At 36.4% G+C, this 20,293-nt stretch overlaps 1 protein-coding gene across 1 annotated transcript; it reads left to right on the top strand.

Annotated features, from left to right (window-relative positions):
• Window positions 1-1,885: 1,885 nt before the first annotated feature.
• On the top strand, window positions 1,886-20,264 carry LOC103155691 (uridine diphosphate glucose pyrophosphatase-like). Its single transcript, XM_007577499.2, has 5 exons — window positions 1,886-2,076; window positions 8,796-8,839; window positions 14,334-14,398; window positions 14,677-14,965; window positions 17,530-20,264. The coding sequence occupies exons 1-5, from the start codon at window positions 1,996-1,998 to the stop codon at window positions 17,777-17,779; spliced, it is 729 nt and encodes a 242-aa protein (XP_007577561.1). The 5' UTR covers window positions 1,886-1,995; the 3' UTR covers window positions 17,780-20,264.
• Window positions 20,265-20,293: the final 29 nt, after the last annotated feature.

Here is a 20,293-nt window from a genome sequence, read left to right as displayed (position 1 = left end):
GCCCATTATTATTTTCGTTTTGATGCTTTCACTAACATTTTCACATTTAAGCATTTATATTCGTATCACATTCAGTTGTACATCTATCTTAAATCGTATCAGCTCCGCAGAAGTAGAAGATTCTTAATTCAATTATTTTAATGTCCAGTAAATCAGAAAAAAGCCATCGGAAAAACCGATGACCTTTCACCTTTAATTTGTAAAAACACCTCTTGATTTTGCTTTTTTTCACAAAAAAAAGCAAAAAAATTACATTTTCTGGCTGTAGATTGGGCAGGTGTTCGTCCTGTTTAGACGTTTCTTAGTAAAATTTTGTTTTTAACCCCTGAAGTTCCACCAGGCTCATTACTTGGCCCATTATTATTTTTGTTTTATATTCTTTAACTAACAGATGTTTCTCAGTCTTTTAATAATATCTTTAAACTTTTTTTGTTCAAATTACATTCAGTTGTACACACAGTTTGGTAAAAGTCAGAAGATTTGCAGATCAATACTAAAAATCTTTTAATTTGCAACAAAACAGAAATGATTGGAAAAACTTAACCTTTCACCTTCAACTTCTCATGTAAAATACTCAGATCTGTTTTTAAATATTGGATTTTGTTATCAAATATCTCATTGTTTGTGCTTTATTCTTTTATTTTTTTTGTTTGACATGTTGTTTGTACCTGATGTGACTCCTGTCTGGAGACAAAACCTCTTCTTACGGACATGTAAGTTTTACTTTATCTTCACTTGCACATACCAGAAATATTGTGGCCTATAAATAGTACAAAGGCCACCTGGGACTGTTTGTCATTGTTGTGCTTGTTTAATTTGACCTGTAAACTCACTTATGCTTTGGGAATACACTGAAGCACAATGGTGACATGCAGCAGCTTCAACTGTTTGGTTGTTTGCTAGCTGTCATTTCTACAGGTAAACAAGTGCATTGTAAACACAAATTTAACAAGTTTAATTTTTTTCTTTTCTTTTTTTGTAAACAAGACATGTTGTTTACAAATTAAGTGGCATGCTTTGATTATGCCCCTTTCTCAAACATATTTACAGATATTTCCTTTGCAGGCAATGTTAGTAAGACTTACGGATGGATATTATTAGCTATGCTAATAAAGAGCATGCTGTATATATAAGGTTTTATAAAAAAATAATCAGATCTTCTTAAGATTTGAAAATATTTTTAATTTAATCACAAAGTTACAAAAACGAGGAAAATGATGTAAATATTTACTGGAAAAAAAGGAAAAGCTGTGTGATAACAACCAGGACCAAAGTACTTGTATTTTAGAAACAAACAACAATACACACACACCTAAGAGTATTTTGAATAGACTAATTAATGAAGCTGTTGTGTTGTTTTTTTTAACTGGGAGGAAACTGGAGTACCAAGAGAGACCCAGTGGGAGCACATGGAGAGCAGACAGACTCCTGGCTGGGAGTCAAACTCACGACCTTCTTGTTGCAAGGCACCAATGCTTCCATACAGACATTTTATATACAAAGACAAAGAACATTTAGAGCAAACTGAATTATGTCTCTGCACAAAAAACTGGGATTTTTCAATTAATGTATAAAATGAAGAAAACTTTTACCCACAAATAAAAGATAAAGGTGCTTTTGGAGAATATATATGTATATATATATATTTTAGAAATGCTGCTATCAGGCAAACAGTTCTAAATTAAACATAACCGAACCACCAAACTGCTACAAGCTGGATTAAATTATGTGCTTCATATTATTCCGCTTAATTCACACATTTTGATCGATTGTTTTTTTGTTTTCCTCTTCTTAATAACTTCTAAAACTAATTAAATACCGTCTCGCTTTCCAAAATATCAACAATAATCCAAGGACAACCTAATTGACTTGATTTAATTAGATTACTCGAATCAGAGCTCGTGTGTCCTTTCCCGGATTCCGTAGGCATTCCTTCACTGTCGGTGTGCGGAGACGGCTTCGGTAAACCCCCAAATCCTGCTCCAGCTGTACATTATGGAAGAGATTAATAACGTTGAAGTCGTTCCGTGCACAGAGTCCGAATACCTGAAGCCGTTCCGGGTGCTCTACAATCAGGTGAGTTATCTGTTGTCTTGTTGGAGGATGGAGGATGCTGGAGGCTAGCCCAACCCCCCATTCATTTAGCAGCTACAGCAAAGCTAAGACGAGGAAGGCTAAAAACCCGACCTTTGGCATCTCTGCTCATTCTCATTAAATTAAATTAAAAGGCCGGGGAAATCCAACCTCCTTTGTTCAGTGTTGCACTCGCGTTGATTCAGTTGTCACCTTTTGTTTGTTTGATTTAAACTGGCGACTGTTAAGCTAACAGGCTAATTGCTAACGGTAGCCCACAGAGGGCTGTTTAATTTCCAGGCATCACGTTAACGGCAGCGCATGCTTTACATTATACATTAGTTGGCTAAATTCAGTGTTTTTGCAGTTTAATGCGACAGCAGATGCTGTTTTTAATGTTTTAAATGTGGATTTTGACGCAGGTGAGACTTGTTGATCTCAGATGTCAAACTAACTCAGTCTTGTTTGAAAACTCAAATACTTTCCACGTTTTTTCACTTGATTATCATGTATTTTGAGTGTTTACAGATAGCCTGCCTTTTGTTTTTACCCTCTTTATGCATAATAAAGCATCAATGAAGTATGTTGTGTTAGTTTAATGCCACTGGATTACAGCAGAGTACAGTATAATAATGAATGCTCTCACTGAAAGAAAGCCAAGTTCAAGTCTGTGTGTCCGTATGGTCTCAAACAAAGCGAGAAGTAGACAAACACAAACACAGGCTGCTGTCCAGGATAAATCTGTTTTTAAGTCACAAATTAAGTTAGCTAATTTGCTGCTTTTGAGCTCAGGGGATTTCTCATTTCTTTGTAGTTTAAAAATCTTGGTTGTGGACAAGAATTGATGGGAGTCCATCAAGGTCCATATTAAGGCTTTAGGGTTAAGTTTTCAGATTTCCAAATAAAGCATAGAAAAATAGAGTTTTGGTCATTCCCTTCCTGTTGCTGCTTACTGCCAGTCAGCTGGCTGAAGGAATCCTAAAGTTTTGCAGCGTTTCCCCCATAAAACTTGCTAAGCCCAGTGGTTGGGTGCTAGTGCAGTCATTCATCCAGCGCCCGTCGTGCTTTTGAGTTAAAAATGTTTAAAGTTGACTTGGAAAATATCACTTGATAATCATGTCTTGTTCAGAGATTGGAAGACTTACACCTGAACACCAATTATGAAGTCTTAAAAATTGCAAACATTTTAAAAAGACTTAAATAAATAAGTAATGCTTAGCCTGGTGGAGGCACAGGAAAAGCCTGGTGGCACACCAGGCTTATGATACACTGGGGGAAACCCTGTTTTTGCTTTGCAAGCATGAAGAGATAAATGAAGTAACACTAAAGTAGTTAGTAATGATGGCTAATCGTACTTGCTGAGCTCTGCAGTCTAACATGTGGCTTTTTGAAATGTCCATGTGGGACATGCGCCCAAAGTGAAACAGGATTGTCCTTGCATTTGGTGTTTGGTTGGTTACACACTAAAAACCAAGTCGATTAGATCTAATTTGGAGGTGACCATCTGAAAACCTAATTTATTTAATGTGTTCACCACATCAACAAAAAATCTGCTGAGAAAAATCTTCCTCGAGTGATTGAGGGGCAGGGCCACCAGGGGCCCCCAAGAGCACCAAACTAGCATGATAGACAAATATACATACATTTTAAATAACATTGAATATTACAAACTCAGTGCTACTACACATAGGAAAACAATTTCTGTATTGTTTTGATAAATAATAAAATAATAATGATTCATCTGTTCCTGTTGATGGCTGCTGCCACTGTTGGGGAAACATAAGATATTAAATTTAGTGTCATCAGCTAATGTTACTTTCAAATAGTTAAAATGAAATGAAACGATTAGATACCACTCTGCATTTCAAAATCTAAATGATTTTGTTTTACTTTGTTACTCCTGTAAGATTAAAATCAATAGCCATAATTTCACTGGCATGCTGCATGCTAATTACAAATGATGCTAATGATTGTAGGTGAGTAGCTTAGGAATGATAAATCATGACATGTTGGTCTGGGCCCCCCCCCAAAAAAGCTGCTTAGGGCAGTTAAGTTTAAGTTGGTAGCCTTCAGCAGGGATGATTTAAGTCTTTTTGTGTCATTGCTGCACAAAGTAAAGGGTTTTTGAGGAGATATTTAGTTTGATGAGCTAAAACAGAGGATGTAAGGGTTGAATATAATGAGAAGACAGCAGTTGGATAACAGAGAGAAATGATGCTGGGCTCTCTTGTTCTTGCCAACGTTTCATCTTCATTGTTTTCCCATTGGAGCTCAGGAAGAGCTGTTCAGAGACAAACGCTTTTCTGTCTCCTTTACAGAGTGTGTCCTCCAATCTTTTTATGCTCGTCGCCTGTACATCTGCAGCTGAGCCGGTGACCAAATCTGCTCCCGCTTCCACGCAAACCGTGGAAGTGGGTAATGCTTTGTGCAAGAGGCTCTCTGATTCATTGATGTCTAGAGGTGTTTTGTCTCATCTCCCTCTACAAAGCAGGTGATTGTCCCTCGTTGACTCCAGGAAACCCCTCTTATCCGTCTTACCCGGCACTGTCACAGAATCACAAGTTGCTACTTAGAGCTGCATAATTGCCCCCAGTTTATTCATCATAATGATTTCGGTGATTCATCTGAAACTGTTTGTCTACGCACAGGTTCTGCACAAAACTGGTATAGTGTGTCTGTTTCAGAGAATGTTTGATCAGTTTTTAACTAAAGTGATATATTCAGACAAAAGTAGATGTTTATGTGAGACAGCGTTAGTAATAAATCTATCCTGTGATAAATATGACAGTATATATCAGGGCCATTGTGATTAAAAAAGGTCATTTTCACCAAAAAAGTCAGAAGTTTTCTAAATAAAACAAGGACATTTCTGAGGTTGAGAAGTAAAAAAAAAAGTTGCTAGAACATTTTGTTTGAGATTAATTTCAGAAAATTTCTGGGGGAAAAAAAACTTAAAATATTTCAAAAGTTGAAAAATAAAATCAGACATTTTTCAGAATAATCCCAGAAATTGCATAGAAAAATCAAGGACATTTCTGAACTTGCAAAGTAAAAAAAATGTTAGAAAAAAATCTAAAAAATGTTGAGATTAATCTCAACAATATTCTGGAAAAACTTGGAATTTTCTGAGTTTAAAAAGTTGAAATTTTACACAAAAAAAGAAAAAAATCTGAAATTTTTACATTAATCTAAGACATTTTCTACAAAAACAAGGACATGTCTGACCTTGAGAAGTAAAAAGAATTCAAGAAAAAAAAAACTCAGAAATTTTGAGGTTAATCAGAAATTTTCTGAAAAAACTTGAAAATTTCAGAGTTTGAAATGTCAAGATTCTGCTAAAATCAAAAATTTTGATTGAAATTGAAATTTCTCAATTTCTGAAATCTAGAATATCTCTGAGATTTTTTGGCAAAAACTTACTCCTCTTTTTATTTTTATTTTTTAAATATATCTACAACAGCTTTTTATGAGACTGCAGCTGAAACACGAGGAGAAATTTAAAGTGCTGTTGTATTCGAGGACAGCATTCGAGGTTTTTCTCTGCCACGGCTGTCAGGCGTGTGAGGGTGAGTTTAAGAGACGGTAATTAAACTTTAAGTACCTAAAGATCAAGCCTGTGCATCCCTCCCTGTAGTGGCCGTTCTCACAGGTGCCTTTCAGAGGCTGCATTATTTCCATGTATGCTGCCTGTCCTCTCTCCGTCTCTCCCTCCGTCTCTCCCTCCGTCTCTCCCCACGGGCTAATCTCTCTGTCGTAATCCATGTCGGCCGTGGCTCTCGGTCTCCCCTGGGCCGTTCGCGCTCTTCCCGCCCTTCCTCTCTCAGCAAGTGGCCCAAGTAATGAGGGAAACCCCGCCATCTGTGTACTCTGCAAACCAGAGAAAGAAGAGAGGAAATGGGTTGGTTTCACCTCACACCCTGCCTGGGAATAGACATGTAGTCACACTTATTAGATTTATTCTGATCAAAACTGAATATGTCTAATTGATATTATTTGGATTGGTTGGAGATTTCTACAATCCCGTGGACTTCACGTCTTGAAATCTCACCATGCTGAGAAACAAAACTCCCATCTGTGCATCAATGTTTGACACAAACGGCTAATTTAACTAAAACTGAAAAATGTAAGCTCTGCTATTTTCATACTGCAGTAAACACTATCAAGGCTCTGGGTTTTTATAAAGATCAGAGACATAATTTATTATAACGTTTTCACTAGTAGAAAACCATTTTACTAAAAAAATAAAATAAAGCTTCAATTTCCTGCATACCAAAACAAGCCTCAAGATTAACCAGAAAACTGACAAACCTGATAAAAACACGTGTTTGGACTTGATTGATCAGTTAATTGGAAAACTGATTCTTTTAACAGTATAAACAAGGATTTGACCCGTTCAAGTTGAATTTCTATTTCTGGTCATTTTTCATCACATTTTCTTTACTAATCAACTTGACTTGGTTTGGTTCCGACTCGTTTGTGTTGGACTTTTCCAGCTGCAGTCTGAGTTATAAAAAAATACATTCAAGACAACGAAGACCTGGAATTTGTAGCAAGTGCATTTGCCACTTCAATATTTCATATCTTGGCAGTTTTGGTCAAGTTGTCATAATTTTTGTATTACAAATGTAGTTTACAACTAAAACTTTTTTTTTAAACAAAAAAGTGAAATTAGCTTGAGCATATTTGAATTAAGTAAATTCTGGAAAAGTAAATTATTTTTGAGTTTGACTCCTGACCCCCAAATATCTCTGAAAATGCCATTAAATTGGAGTGTGTGTGTTGTTTTGCTTGATGGATGAAACTCCTTCTGTTGGTATCAATGTACCTCATGTTACTCATGCATTGAAATGCTTGATGGTTTTGGTTCAGATCCATTTTGATGTCGGGTTTCTGAGGTTTGGCTTCACGTTCTCTGCAGGAATTGGACCATCTTCTTGACATGACAGGATTTTTAGGATTGTAATTACGTAGGTAGAGTCTGTAGTTCTGCTAAGACTCCAGTCTTGTCCTTGGATTAATGGCTGGGAGTGAGGGCTCACTGCTCTCTCTGCTTGTCCTGCGTCGTCTTCTTCATGTGATTTAGTCATTGTTGGAAGGCTGATTCTCTGGCCTCGTTCAGCTCGACTCGCGCCGTTTTCTCAGGTGTCGCTGAACCACAGCCTCACACCGGGTCTCGTGTTGCTCTGGTAAAACGTTCTTCGCTGCGTCTCACTGAGCTTGTGGGAGGAGAGGAGGTGTAGCCTAAATATGAATCAAGGTCATATTTCCTTAGGCATTGAAAATGTAGGCTAACTTACCCTTTTTATGATGGCATGCAATGTGGAAAGAGCAACATCGGCTAAATTAGTGTTGAATTTACAGGAGCTACAGGGTTATTAATGCATCATATATTTAAGGGTAAACTCTCTGTGGTTTGTGCTAATTGCATTTTCAAATACAAAGGTTTTTTTTCCATTTTGTTTTTTTAAATCTGAAAATAAATTAATGATATTCCTTGATATTAAATATTCAGTGTAGGTGGCAGATTGTACAAACACCTTCAGTCTGATATTAAATGTGTTTGAAGGAAATCCAAAAATAGCAGCACAGTTGCTTCAAATTGTATCATTAAAAACCTCTGATGTAAGACGTATGTAGGTAAATTAAATACTTTACATTCAAGAAAGTACTTCCTGTTGACGCCTGCTGTGTAGCAGTATGCCTCGTTTTACATGGAGAAACAACAATATCTGCTAACGATGCTAATTATAGCTGCTAACAATGCTAATTATAACTACTAATAATAGATGCTAATGATGCTGCTAAAAATGCTAACGATAGCTTTTAACAATGCTAACAAGTTAGAACTGTTGGTACCAATAGCTGCTAACGTTAGGATTAGGTTAGTGTCCTACATTTGCTAAACTAAAGGGCTGTTTCTCTGTTTTTTGTGACTCTTTTAATGAATTATTTCGTCTCTAGTTTAAAATCTGGGTTACCTGGACTGCTCAAAGTTAAACTGCAGAATTTTACACTTTTGATGGCTTTTTGCCTTAAGACAAATTTAGAAATGGATAATCATAATGAGTTGAATATGTGGACTAGTAAAAACCCATATTCTACATGTCTAAGCAGATTGTAATACCGTAAACCCCAGTGTTACTAAGTTTAATGAGCTTTAATGGTATCAAAAAGTGGATACTGTCTAATTCTATTTTATAGTCATTTCTTACATATAGTATTAATTGATAAGCTGCTTGAATTTGTGGTTAAAGTGACAAAAATTGTAAATATAAACAACTATAATAGTTTTATAAAATAGTTTTTCCGTCATTTATATTTAGTTTGCAGGCGCCATCTTGGAAATCAACAGAAATAAGTGTTTGCTTTCAGCCTTGTGATTTGATGATGATGATGTGACTGTAAACTATTAAAACAGAAGCTGATGTCTCCGTCGCTGCAGGCAGGAAGAGACGCGTCACGTTTCAGTCATGAGGAATTTATCATTTCCACTTCCAGACATGAAAAGTTTCACTTTCCAAGGAATTTCTAATTTACGCTCAGAAAAATGAAATTAACCACAATCTGAACATCAAGTCTTCCTTTTTCCACAACTATCCTGTTACTCACTACAAACAATAAAACAAGCAGAAAAGACCATGAAGAGCTGAATTCAGAAATCTGTTATTTTGCTTCATAAACTCTAATTCTTGTTTTTTTTTTTTTTTCTTTCTTCTTCACAGAATGGCACAAAGAAATCCTGGGACTTTATGCAGAGTCACGACAGGTAAAATCTGAATTTTCTCCTGTCGAATGCTCAACGCTGCCTCGGTTCGCAAAGATGGAAATGAGTCGGCCATGTTTGGGACTAAGCTGGAGTCCCGTTTAAATATTGTGCTGAAAACGTCACTGTCGGTGCTTGTAAAGCTCTAAAACATGCTTGTTCTTTTAATTAAGAAACATTAATTAAAAGAAGCTCTTCAAGCTTCACTTTAAAACAGTGTGTTCAAACTTTTTTATCAAAAATAATAGTCTAAACTACTTACAGGCTAAGAAAATGTACAAAAGCAAAATTAAATCAAGCAAATAATTTTTTTTTTGTAGGAAACGGGTGTTATTTATTCCAAATCCAAAATTTAAACAGGATTTTGCACGTTTTTGTATTAAAAGACTTTTAGCTGAAATTATTAAATTCACTGTTATTAAAACAGGATTTTGTTCATTTTCTTTCAGAACGTTTGCTATATTTAGGCAAGTTTAGATAAAAGCTGATTTGTGTGCAGGAACGTTGGTTTTTCTAGTAAAAGTCTTTGGATGAACTTGGTTCTTCTTATTATAAAAGCTTAGTTATAAAAAGATGAACACTTTCTGTTATAAGAAAATCACGCCCGATATAAATTTACCCAAATTATAAATTTGTATCATATCTGAATTGCAGTTGGTGGACCGCGCCAAATCACTGCCAGGGCCATAAACGGCCCCCAGCCTTCACTTTGGGAACCGCATGTAGCTCTCTGTAATCTGGAAATAAACATACCTGTTAGTTTGGATTAATTTTAGAAAGTTTTTCTGCTACACCGTTTATTAAATAAAACATTTTTAAATCCTGATTCTCTTTGAAATGCAACTTTAATAAATCTGGTATTTTTACTCCTTTATGGCTGAATGGTTGAGTTAAAGATGGTTGTTTTCAGGGGACGTTGCACCTGCTTTTTTGTGTTTTTTACATGAAATAAAACGGTAATAAAACTCTAAACTGTAACAGAAATCTGACACTTGGGTGCCAAAGCCCCAGTGATGCCCTGAGGTCACTCTCAGGTCATTTCTAGCCTCTTTCCTGCACTACTGACCCCAAACAGAGATTGTTGTTAAAGAAACGGCTCCCCAGAGAGAAAGGCGGTAAATGTCGAACCTGTGTTTCTAACAAAAGATTTCCCCTGGCGACAGGTAGCTATTCACAAAGAGGAAATCCTGCTGGGTTGTTGCAGGGAAAGGAACCTGGGATTGTTTCTGGATTTCTGTTGAATTGAGTTTGATTTATGTTTGCAGTGCTGGAATGTCTTTTTCAAAGGAAGAAGCATTTAAAAGTTGTGTATTTAAATTTTGTAGAAATCCCCAAACTGAAAGTATTCAGAGGCCAAAATTTTACTTTTTTTTTTCTTCCATTAGAAATGATTTCTGTCTATTTTACGTTTTCCTAAATATTTCCAGTGATTTACCTTTTTGGGATTTTTAATTTCCGTTTCTTAAGTCTCTATAAGATGTTTTTAGTAAGACTTTTCTTCAGCCAAATGTAATGGATGGGTCTGTTTTTGAGTAAAAACGTAAAATAGAAAAATTCTTTGTGTTGTTTTTAAGAACATATAAACATGAAACAGAAAATCTCATCCTAAAATAATTACAATAAGTGTTGGAGTGCCAAATTTGTGTCATTATTGAATTGCAGACCGGGGCCGCACAAAATTAATCCAAGGACCACAAATGGCCCCGGAGCCGCAATTTGGACACCCCAGTTTTAGACGCTTTAGTTCCCCTGCAATCAAATTACAACTTGTTTAAATTTTGACTTTATTCTTATTAGTTTTCCAGAGCAACCAGAGTCACAGCCTTTGTGTTTTTTTTTTTTACTAAAAAAATATGATCATAATCATTATTTCATGTATTTTTTTTAAACTGTGATGTCAGGTTGTTATTTAAGGAGATGTTGGTTACAACTATTGCTCCCTGTTTGTGTACTTTCATTATAAAAGCTCTGTTTATGCAGATAAAGGGTTTTAAAAATAGTTTCCTTTTCAGAATTTTGAATCGTTTAATACAATATGTGAAGCTTTAGGAGAAATGAAGACAGTGTAATATTTACTTGCAGTCCTTGTACTGACCTTTAGGTGACACATGTGACATTTAAAGTAAGTCACCTCGTGATGCAGGGAACATTGGAAATGTTTTGGCTTGCAAAACGAAGATCTTTGCAGGATAAATTAGATAAACTTGCAAAATGGAAATTTATCCAAAACTCTCCAGGTCCTGGGGTCGACTTTGGTTTCTTTTTTCCAACTTTTTGGCCTAATAAGTAAAATAAACATGGACCCATGTTCTTCTTCTGTTACTGAAGAGATTTACAAAAATGTATTTTTTTTTAAATCATAAAAGATTTCTCTTTTTAAGTTGAACAAATTGTTTGCTAAGTTCCTATTAAGTCCAAGAGCTGTGCTTTGTTTAGGCCAAATTAAGCATTAAATTTGCCTAAATCACGTTTAAGCTGAAGCAGAAAGTCTTTGGAGATATTGGAGACGACATCAGAGCCCAAAGTTAATCAATAACTAATTAAAGTTAAAATTTATAAGTTATGCGACGGCACCTCCCGTTTATAAAAGTCTAAATCTGAGCTACAAAGACTTTAAAGCGACTAGATGGTCCATCTGTCTGTCAGTGTCTATATTTGGCTAATCGATTAGATCAATGAGGAAATACTGATCTCAGAAATCCAATCCCGGCCCAGTCAGGGGTATAGCGTCACCATGGCAACCACCAGTGTTGCCCTTTATTCAGTCAAGGAGAAACACTGAAGCTGCGATCTGAGTGGTGCGTCGGGCTGCTGTTTGAACTGAAACTGGCCAGAAATTTCTGATTAGCTTCAGGAAAAAGCAACACAATGATGTCAGTAAAACAAAATTAAAAAATACCAAGAAAATGTACTGACGTTTGTGTTTGCAATGTAACAAAAATATTAATAAAAACAATAACATTTTTCCAATATGTTGTGTTTTTGGAAGTTAGTTTAAGGGTTTCTCTGGCTGCTTCCCATCAGCGAGCGACATTTTTATGAAGAGAAAACTAAAAAACTAAAACCTAAAACGTTGGTCACAAGTGCAGCTCTCATGTTCTTCTGGGAAGCCAGCAAAGTGGAAAAGGTTGTTTTTGTTTCTGTGCTTTCAGCGAGGTGGCAGAGAGGAAAGAAGTGATTGAGAAAGGAAGTGGAGCAGCAAGAAGCCGAGTTTCTGAAGCTGCTGGTGTGAAACCCTTTTAAAAAGGATCAAAAGCTTCGCAATTATCAGCAGAGACAAAGTTTTCCTTTTCTATTCTGTAAAAACTGTCCAGGCCGAACCGGAATGTTGTGTCTAATATCGTCTATTGTCTAACGTAATTTATATTTATTTCTATTTTCTTCATGACGACTATTATTTTCAGGTCTTCATTTATTGAGATATTTGAAACGCATGGATATGCACTGCAAAGACATTTTGGTCCAGTTTCTAGTGCTCATATCTTGGTACACTTGAAATAAAACAGAACTAACTTAAAAGTAGATATTCAGCAAGAAAATTATCATTATTTAATTTCTGTTTGGAATTAATAAGTATTTTTGAATTTGAATTTATTTGCATTGAAGAAATAGGAGCTTGTTTTAGTTCAATAAGTCCTTAATATTGATGAAAAAGTTTGAGTTCCACTGGTGCCGTTACCTAGCAACGCCAGCCAGGCCCAGCTGGTCACCTAGCAACGCCAGCCAAGCGCAGCCCGTCACCTAGCAACCCAGTTCTAGTTCCACTGGCAAATTATTTCACTTATAATACAGTAAAAATGTCTTGAGTGAAATAATCTGGTACTTTTTCAACAATATTAAGAAATTATTGACTTAAAACAAGATTTTTTGTTTTGCTAAAAATGTACGTTTAAGTTAGTTTTGTCTTATATTAAGTGAACTAAAATATTCCCAGTAGAAACTAGATACAGATATTTGGTTAGATTTTGTGTTTTTGCAGTGAAGCAACAAACATGATGCAAACAAACCTGCAGGCAAACAGCTTTATAGTTCAAGTATTACCTGCTATTCTTCATGTCTGTTTTGGGGCTTTAAAACACGTCTCCACATGTTTCAGTTAGTATAGATAAAAATGCAGATTATCTCCTGACTGTTTGAGTGTCTATTCAGTCACAGCAATCCCCCACTCGCTTTTTTGTTGTCTTATCCAAGGCAGTGTCACAAACTGCAGACCCATCTGTCCTGTAGACAAACATCTAGCTGACATGAGGTATATTTTTGGCGCGCACTGAGCGCGAAACGTGTTTTTCATCATCTGAAATTTAAAAATGCAAAGAGAAGTTCATCGTCGTCTCAGGAATTGTTAAACTTTTCACTGCAATCTCCTGGTTTCCCTTTGAGCATGGGAAAGACGGGGCAGGGTTTCCTGCCACCTCAGACGCATCCGCTTTCCCAACGCCGACCCTAGGCTTCAAGTTTTCACCGACACACACACACACACACACACACACACACGAGTAGACAGACACGGCAGTGACCGTTGACCCTCGCTCTAGTTTTATTTCCATATCCTGGTTGCGACGAGTTGAAATCCCAGCGATGTGACCTGCTGCTCTCCAGATTCCGATTCTTATTTTAGTATTGTTAGTCCGGCTAATGACATTTATTTTAGTATCGGTTTTATTTTTAGGAGTTTAGAACAGGAAAACTCCAATATGAAGATAAATTTGGAAACCTTTGTCATCTGACGGAGCTTAATGAAGACGTTTATAAAGTTTGTTGTCTGAGCAGTGTTTTATGCAAATTGTTTTATTTTTAAAAACCAGTTCTGGGATTCAATCTTACACTGGAAAGCACTAAATCTTACATCTTGGTTTAGTTTCTAACGCAAATATATTGGTGCGTTTGAAATCAGTCAAAACTACTGCATTCAGGAAGAAATAGGAGCTTGTTTTAAGTCAATAATTTAGCTTAAAACATGGGGAAAATTTATTAAAAGTGAAATAATCTGCTAGTGGAACTAGAAAAAAATTCAACAATATTAATAAATTATTGATTAAAAACAAGTTATTACTTACTTGGACACCCCTGATGTTAAAATTTACATTTTAAAAGGGAGTTGTAATGGCTACAACTTGCTTTAAGAGAATAAAGTACGGTGTGATAAAATCAAGCCTGAAATCTGATGATCCCTGCATGTTGGTTTGACTGTAAGGTTAAACATCGTTATCCTGAAAAGAAAAAAACTCCTCAGTCTGACTTACAGCTGCAAAAATTTGAGCTTCCAACGTGGAATCAGATGCAAACAAATAGATTCAACAAGAAAATGCAAAATATGTGGGAAACTTGGCTTTAGATGACATTTAAACCCTAAAAACTGCAAAGAAAAAGCCTGAAAATGCTGAGCTGTTTTTGAAGGGATGTTATAACATAAGATGCTTTTGGCTTTTATAATGAATCCCTGCTCCTGAAATGAAATGTTGGCGTGTTTAACGATGACTTTTCCTGTATTTTGCAGTGTATCTGTGCTGCTCTTCAACACCACCTCTCACTGTTTTGTCCTCGTCAAGCAGTTCCGTCCAGGTACCTTTTATTTTTTTGTCACTGATCTAAATTTGGACTTTTGAGCATCCGGTGTGCACTTTCGCTTTTAAAACAACGACATGTTTAATCGGCTTTTTTATCAGAAATCGCAGCAGCGCTTTAAATTCAAGGAAGTCTGGGCCGTGATTTATCCCCTCTTTTTATCTCGTTTTGATGAAAACAACCACAACCGAGAACACGGTTACATTTCTAACCTTAAATATAACACAGTTTGATGAATTCATATCCATCAATCTTCTGCTGTCTCGCACCTGCAGCTGTTTACATGTGTGAGTGGGAAAAGGCCAAGACGAAGACTTCTCAGGGCGCCGAGAAGACCGAAGAGGGCGACGCCTCCGAATCTCAAGAGGGCCAGTCGGCCCCGGCCGAGGAGAGCTCTCCTTCGTCCCCGTGGCCCCCGGCCTCGGCGGGGGTCACCTACGAGCTCTGCGCTGGCCTGGTGGACAAACCGGACCTGTCGCTGGAGGAGATCGCCCGGCAGGAAGTGCTGGAGGAGTGTGGCTACGATATACCAGCCTCCAAGCTGAAGAGGATTACTTCATTCAGGTTAGCGCCGCTTTAGACGTTTCCTCAGAAATAAGGGTTTGGAATCACCTGCGGCTTCCTCCGAGCTCCTCCCGTAAATCTGCTGGCCATCAAAGACGCGTCGGAGTGAAAGACGGTGACAAGCCTAACAAATGCAACCCAGAAGTTGGAGGCCGTGTGAATAAAGTGAAAAACAATTCCCCTGTTCATGGCTCAGGAGTTGCTTCCTGGTATAAGGAAAAACAGTTTTATACGCTGTAAAAATAGACTTTCCATTCTTCTGAACGAGGCAAAGAGTTATAGACTTTAAATAACAGCTGGACTATTGTTCAGGTTCTGTAAGTGTCTCAGAATATACAGGAAGATGTAAAACAATATTTAACCAATATATCAGCTATCATTAGAGCTGTTGTAAATTATTATGTTAGTAGTCGATTCATCTTATCGATTGTGCTAATCAAATAAAACATTTCTCTAGTTTCTATCTAAAGAGGCTCTGTTATGCAAAATTCACGTTTCTGTACATTTATTTTGGTTTTTACTGCTTCTATAAGCAAAAAAATAAAAAACATCTAGCCTGTTTTTGGCAGTAAATGTTTCAAAAACCTTCGGAAAGTCACAAATCAGCAGGCACTGCGCCGTTACCTAGCAACCCCAGTGAAGCCCAGCCCGTTACCTAGCAACCCCAGTGAAGCCCAGCCCATTACCTAGCAACCCAGGCTGAGCTCCAGCACGAATGATTTGGTGCAAAAAATGTAATGAAAATGTTTTTATCGCCCACTGAGCTAGCCTAACATATTCAAAGAAGCATCACAGGTCACATTTAAGCTAGTAAAAAAAAATACATAAAAGAAAAAATTATTCTAAATAAACAATTTAGTTCATTTTGTAGCTTAAAATTTAATATGTGTAAAATATGATTTTAATGTGCAAAAATAGACGAGAAATGAAGCATTTTATTTTTAATACTTGGTGATTTTATTCTTGGTGTAAGTATTTTTCTTAGTTTTAGTATTTGGAATAATTTTTTCCCCTAATCTGAGGGAAGTGTAAAACAGGAGGAAGTGTAACGAGATAAAATATTAATGCTAGCCGTTTTCAGGGGAACCTCTGAAATGAAACCCAACTAATATCTGCTGGAGCTTCTTAAAATAATAAGCAGTGTGAGTGAGTTGGAGGGAAACATCAGGGGAAACCATTCATCACTGTCAACATGTTGGCCGCCCGGCGCTGCCAGGATGTGAGCAGCCCCATATCCGACAGTAAAACCTGGACAGGCGTGACTGAACGCTAACGAAAATATGTTTTTGATTTGACTTGAAAACCTCCTGCAGCTGAGTTGGTGTCGTCTGGGTCCATTGTTATGTGCGGGCGGCTTCCATTGTGTAGGATGGTGTCGTCTTAACCCACATGAAGCCCATAAGGGTCTTTTTTTTTTCTTTTCTTCTTTCCATTTGGCAAACATGCACAAAAACGCAACACGGCTCAGGAAATGGAAATCCCCAAACAATACTTAATGGGATTTTACTCCACAGCTCCTTGGAAAAGTATTCATTGTTGTATTTGGCTTAAATGGATTTGTTGTGATGATAACAATATTGTTGTTTTGAGAGCCTTTTCAAAGATCAACAAACATTCATTTCTAATGCATGTTTATCGTTTGAACTGGAAGACTTTATATTTCCAAAGTGAAGCACATAAAATGGATACCGAAGTTTTATGTCATCCCGTTTTTGGTAGAGAGAAAAACAATCACGCATTTTAAGATGATTTTAATTCATCATGTGATTTATTGCTTATTGCAACAAGCTTAATTACTAAATTGAAAGAAAATTGGAGCATAGGGGTTTTTTTTTTTACATAAAAATCTGAAAATTGGAGCAGCTCAGACATAACCAGACATAATTTTATTTGATTTTTTAAATAAACAATACTTTTTACAAAAAATTTTAAATAGATAATATTTTTTTTAATTTTCATAAATTTTGAAATAAAAATCTGAAAATTGGGGCATGTCTTGGCACTAACTTAACGCATGCATACATGCAAATTTTAGCTTATTATTTTGCAGACAAGCTAAACAGTAGAATACATGATGCTGCCACCACCGTGTTTTAAAAAGGCAGTGGCCGTTTTTAAAGCATGTTCCATATAAACAAGGAAAAAAACGAGCTAACTTTCATTCTCTTCTAAGCAGAGCACCTTCTTCTGCTTCTTACTAATTTTTCCTTTGCTAATTTAATTTCTTCTTTTATGTTTTAGGACCAAGAAAATAACATAAGGTTTTCATATAGAAAAAGTGAAGATGTATTTTCCATATTTGTGAAAAATAATAAGAGGAAGAAAAAGTATTTGCCACAGTTTCAATTCTCATCACATTATTGTTTTTCTGTTGGGGAAATCCTGTAGAAATATTACACCAGGCCGAAGAGGCTTTAATACAAACGCCCAGCCAATTTTAACAGTTTTATGCATGAAAAAATAAGTAGAAAAGCATTCATTCACATTAAGTTTTGAGGAAATGTGGGAAAGTTCAAGGGTTTTTTCCAAACTACTGATTTTCAAGTTTGTTTTTTCCTCTGCAGATCAAGTGTGGGTGTAATAGGTTCGAAGCAGACCATGTTTTACGCCGAGGTTTCCGACGACAACTGCGTGAGCGCCGGCGGAGGCGACCCGCGCGAGGGGGAACTCATCGAGGTCGTCAAAGTCCCGCTGCACGAGGCCATGACGTTTGCCTACGACGAACGTATACCCAAATCCCTGGGCCTCATTTTTAGTTTCATCTGGTTCCATAATAACATGTCTCCCAAGTACAAGATATCCACCAATGTGTAACTAACGTACGTTAGCCACTATTTCTATCATTTACTGCATATTAAAGTCACACACTGGTCCGGCACACCCTCTGCTCCCTCACTGCTCATCATCCTGTGTTGCCTTTTCTGCTTATTGGTACACAAAGCAGGGTGGGCTCCTTGTTTTGTCCTCATCACTTCTTTTTTTAATTATTTTTTATGTATTTTAATAATTCTCCTGTGAAGAACCAGTTTGGCGCTGGTGCATCTTCTCTTAAATCCAAATTTTTATATGCTAATTATTTATTTTTCATGTGCCATCTCTTGTTTATGGCTTCATATCACTCTTCATATTTGCCTGCACAATTAAAGGAAGGCTCTGGCGCTTTTGGATGTTTTCTATTTTACATCATTGTAGCCATTTTTAGGTATTTTAATTAGGCCTGTCACAATAACAAATTTTGCTGGACGATAAATCGCCCCACAAGTTATTGCGATAAACGATAATATTGTTTTTTGAGACCATTTTCAAGTAATATAATGGCAAATATCATTAAGCTTTAATTTTGTATGAACATCTAACACTAGAAATGGAAAATATTTTAAATATCCAAAATAAATAAACTGAAATGCCAAATAAAATCAATTATAAAGTCTCTTGTTTTTCAACAAAAAGATTAGTTGAGACCAGACTCGATACTTTTGTCATCCAATATTTAGTCGAAAGATCAATAAACCATAAAAATGGAAATGATTGATCTCATTTTAATGTGTCTTGTGATTCATTGATTTATTGCAACAGGCCTACTTTAAACACCTTTGTAAGTTAGGCATGGGCTGGTTTGAGATTCCCACCAGTTTTATGGTATTTTCGCCAAAACTGAAAGCAAAAATGTATAAAGAAATCTTACTGCTTCCGCTTGAAACTGAAAAACACCAACGGCTGTTACAACTTCTCAAATAACACTGAATATTACAGTGATGATTCTTATACATAAAATAACTGTTTATTTTTCACGACTGGAAACATTTCCACATTTTGTTGCATGTGAAGAAAAGTCAAGCTAACTGTCAGTGTTTTAGCAACATGTAGGGGAGGGGAAGTGCTGCATTAGCTCAACCTCTGCTGAAAAAATGGTGTAACCTTGGATTACGGTAACAATAACTGGCCCATGCCTACAGTAGAAGGCAGTTAAACATCTCAATAATGCAAAGACTCACCATTTAGAAACACTTTCCCATTCATAAGTACCTAAAAAGCAACATTTTAACAATGAATTTAGCCCACATTTACCCGGCATTCACCCTGAATCTGAACCGGACAGCAGAGAATCACCCAGTTATGCAAAAACACCAAGGCGTTCAGGCAAGCCATATGTAATTCCTTCGATCCCTGTCCTTTAAGCAATAGCTGTTCTACTACCCAATGCTGAAAAACCTTTTATTGACCTTGAAATTGGTGCCAGTTGAGATCTAATCAACCCTCAATCACACAGGGATATCACACCCAACTTTACTCTGAGGGTACGGAAGCACAATCATGCTAGAAAATTATGTACAGCAGAATTTTTTGAATAAAATAAAAGCTATATATGTATTTTTCTTTCCTTCTTTGCTGATGACACGCAGTTTAAGCTCTAATAAAATTAGGCTCATTAACACTCAGATCCACTCTTAGCATCTTTGTTTTAAAAGTTACCCACCCTTGTAGATGATTAGTAAGATGAATGGAGCGTTTTTCTTTTCCATGTGAACTTTAGGAAGACATTAATTAGCATTTCCAAAAAGAACATTCTTTCTACTCACAAGTTACAAGAAAAACCTCAAACTCTCATAAATACACAGCTAATCTCTGAACATCAGCAAATTGCTAAATCTCAGGTCCAACTATTTCAACCTTATACTTTTAACAAACCTTTGAATGTGACAATGACCAGCATGTCATTATTTATAATCCTGAAGCATCCCATTTCAGAATCACTTCCAGCTTGTGTATCCGGAGACATCCGAGTGTCCTCTGTATTTTCATTAAAGAAGGGCTGGTACTTCATTAATTATTTCATGTGTAAAAACAAAATAACTCCCACACAGAAGTTTTAAAATAATATGCAAGATCTGAAACTACGGCCATAGTGTTTGTGCAACACAGCGATGTTCGTGTAGAGCAGATGACGCGTCTCGAAACGAGGAAAAAGGCAAAATCAAGTAACTGATATGTTGTTAAATACGGTGCCACAAGAATGCCTTGGGAGATATAAGGCTGTGTGAAGTGCAACGTTAAAAACACATTAGAAATCATTTATTTGGTGATTGTGTTTCTAGGATGTTGTACACAAAAACAAGACCAACATTAGCTAAGCCTAATGTTGATTTTAATTCAACAATTGTAGTTTTTAAAAAATATATATTTTTCTGCTTTGTTCATTGAGTTTCCAGCTTTTTAGCAACAGCTGATGCAGCACAAATTTCTCTTTATTTACATAAAAGGATAGCTGAGTCCACAATTAATTAGAAAAGCAGACCACTAAACCCTACTTAAAAATAAAGTTTAGGC

The sequence above is a fragment of the Poecilia formosa genome, unplaced genomic scaffold, assembly GCF_000485575.1.
Source record: "Poecilia formosa unplaced genomic scaffold, Poecilia_formosa-5.1.2 Scaffold1, whole genome shotgun sequence".
In the NCBI taxonomy this organism is placed as follows: domain Eukaryota; kingdom Metazoa; phylum Chordata; class Actinopteri; order Cyprinodontiformes; family Poeciliidae; genus Poecilia; species Poecilia formosa.
This window is presented reverse-complemented; position numbering and strand designations above follow the sequence as displayed.

Bases quoted from the DNA above. Each gene is read 5' to 3' on its own strand.
- LOC103155691 (XM_007577499.2), top strand. From the start codon at position 1,996: ATGGAAGAGATTAATAACGTTGAAGTCGTTCCGTGCACAGAGTCCGAA. The intron at 2,077-8,795 runs GTGAGTTATCTG...TCTTCTTCACAG, and splicing joins TCCGGGTGCTCTACAATCAG to AATGGCACAAAGAAATCCTG. The intron at 14,966-17,529 runs GTTAGCGCCGCT...TTTCCTCTGCAG, and splicing joins AAGAGGATTACTTCATTCAG to ATCAAGTGTGGGTGTAATAG.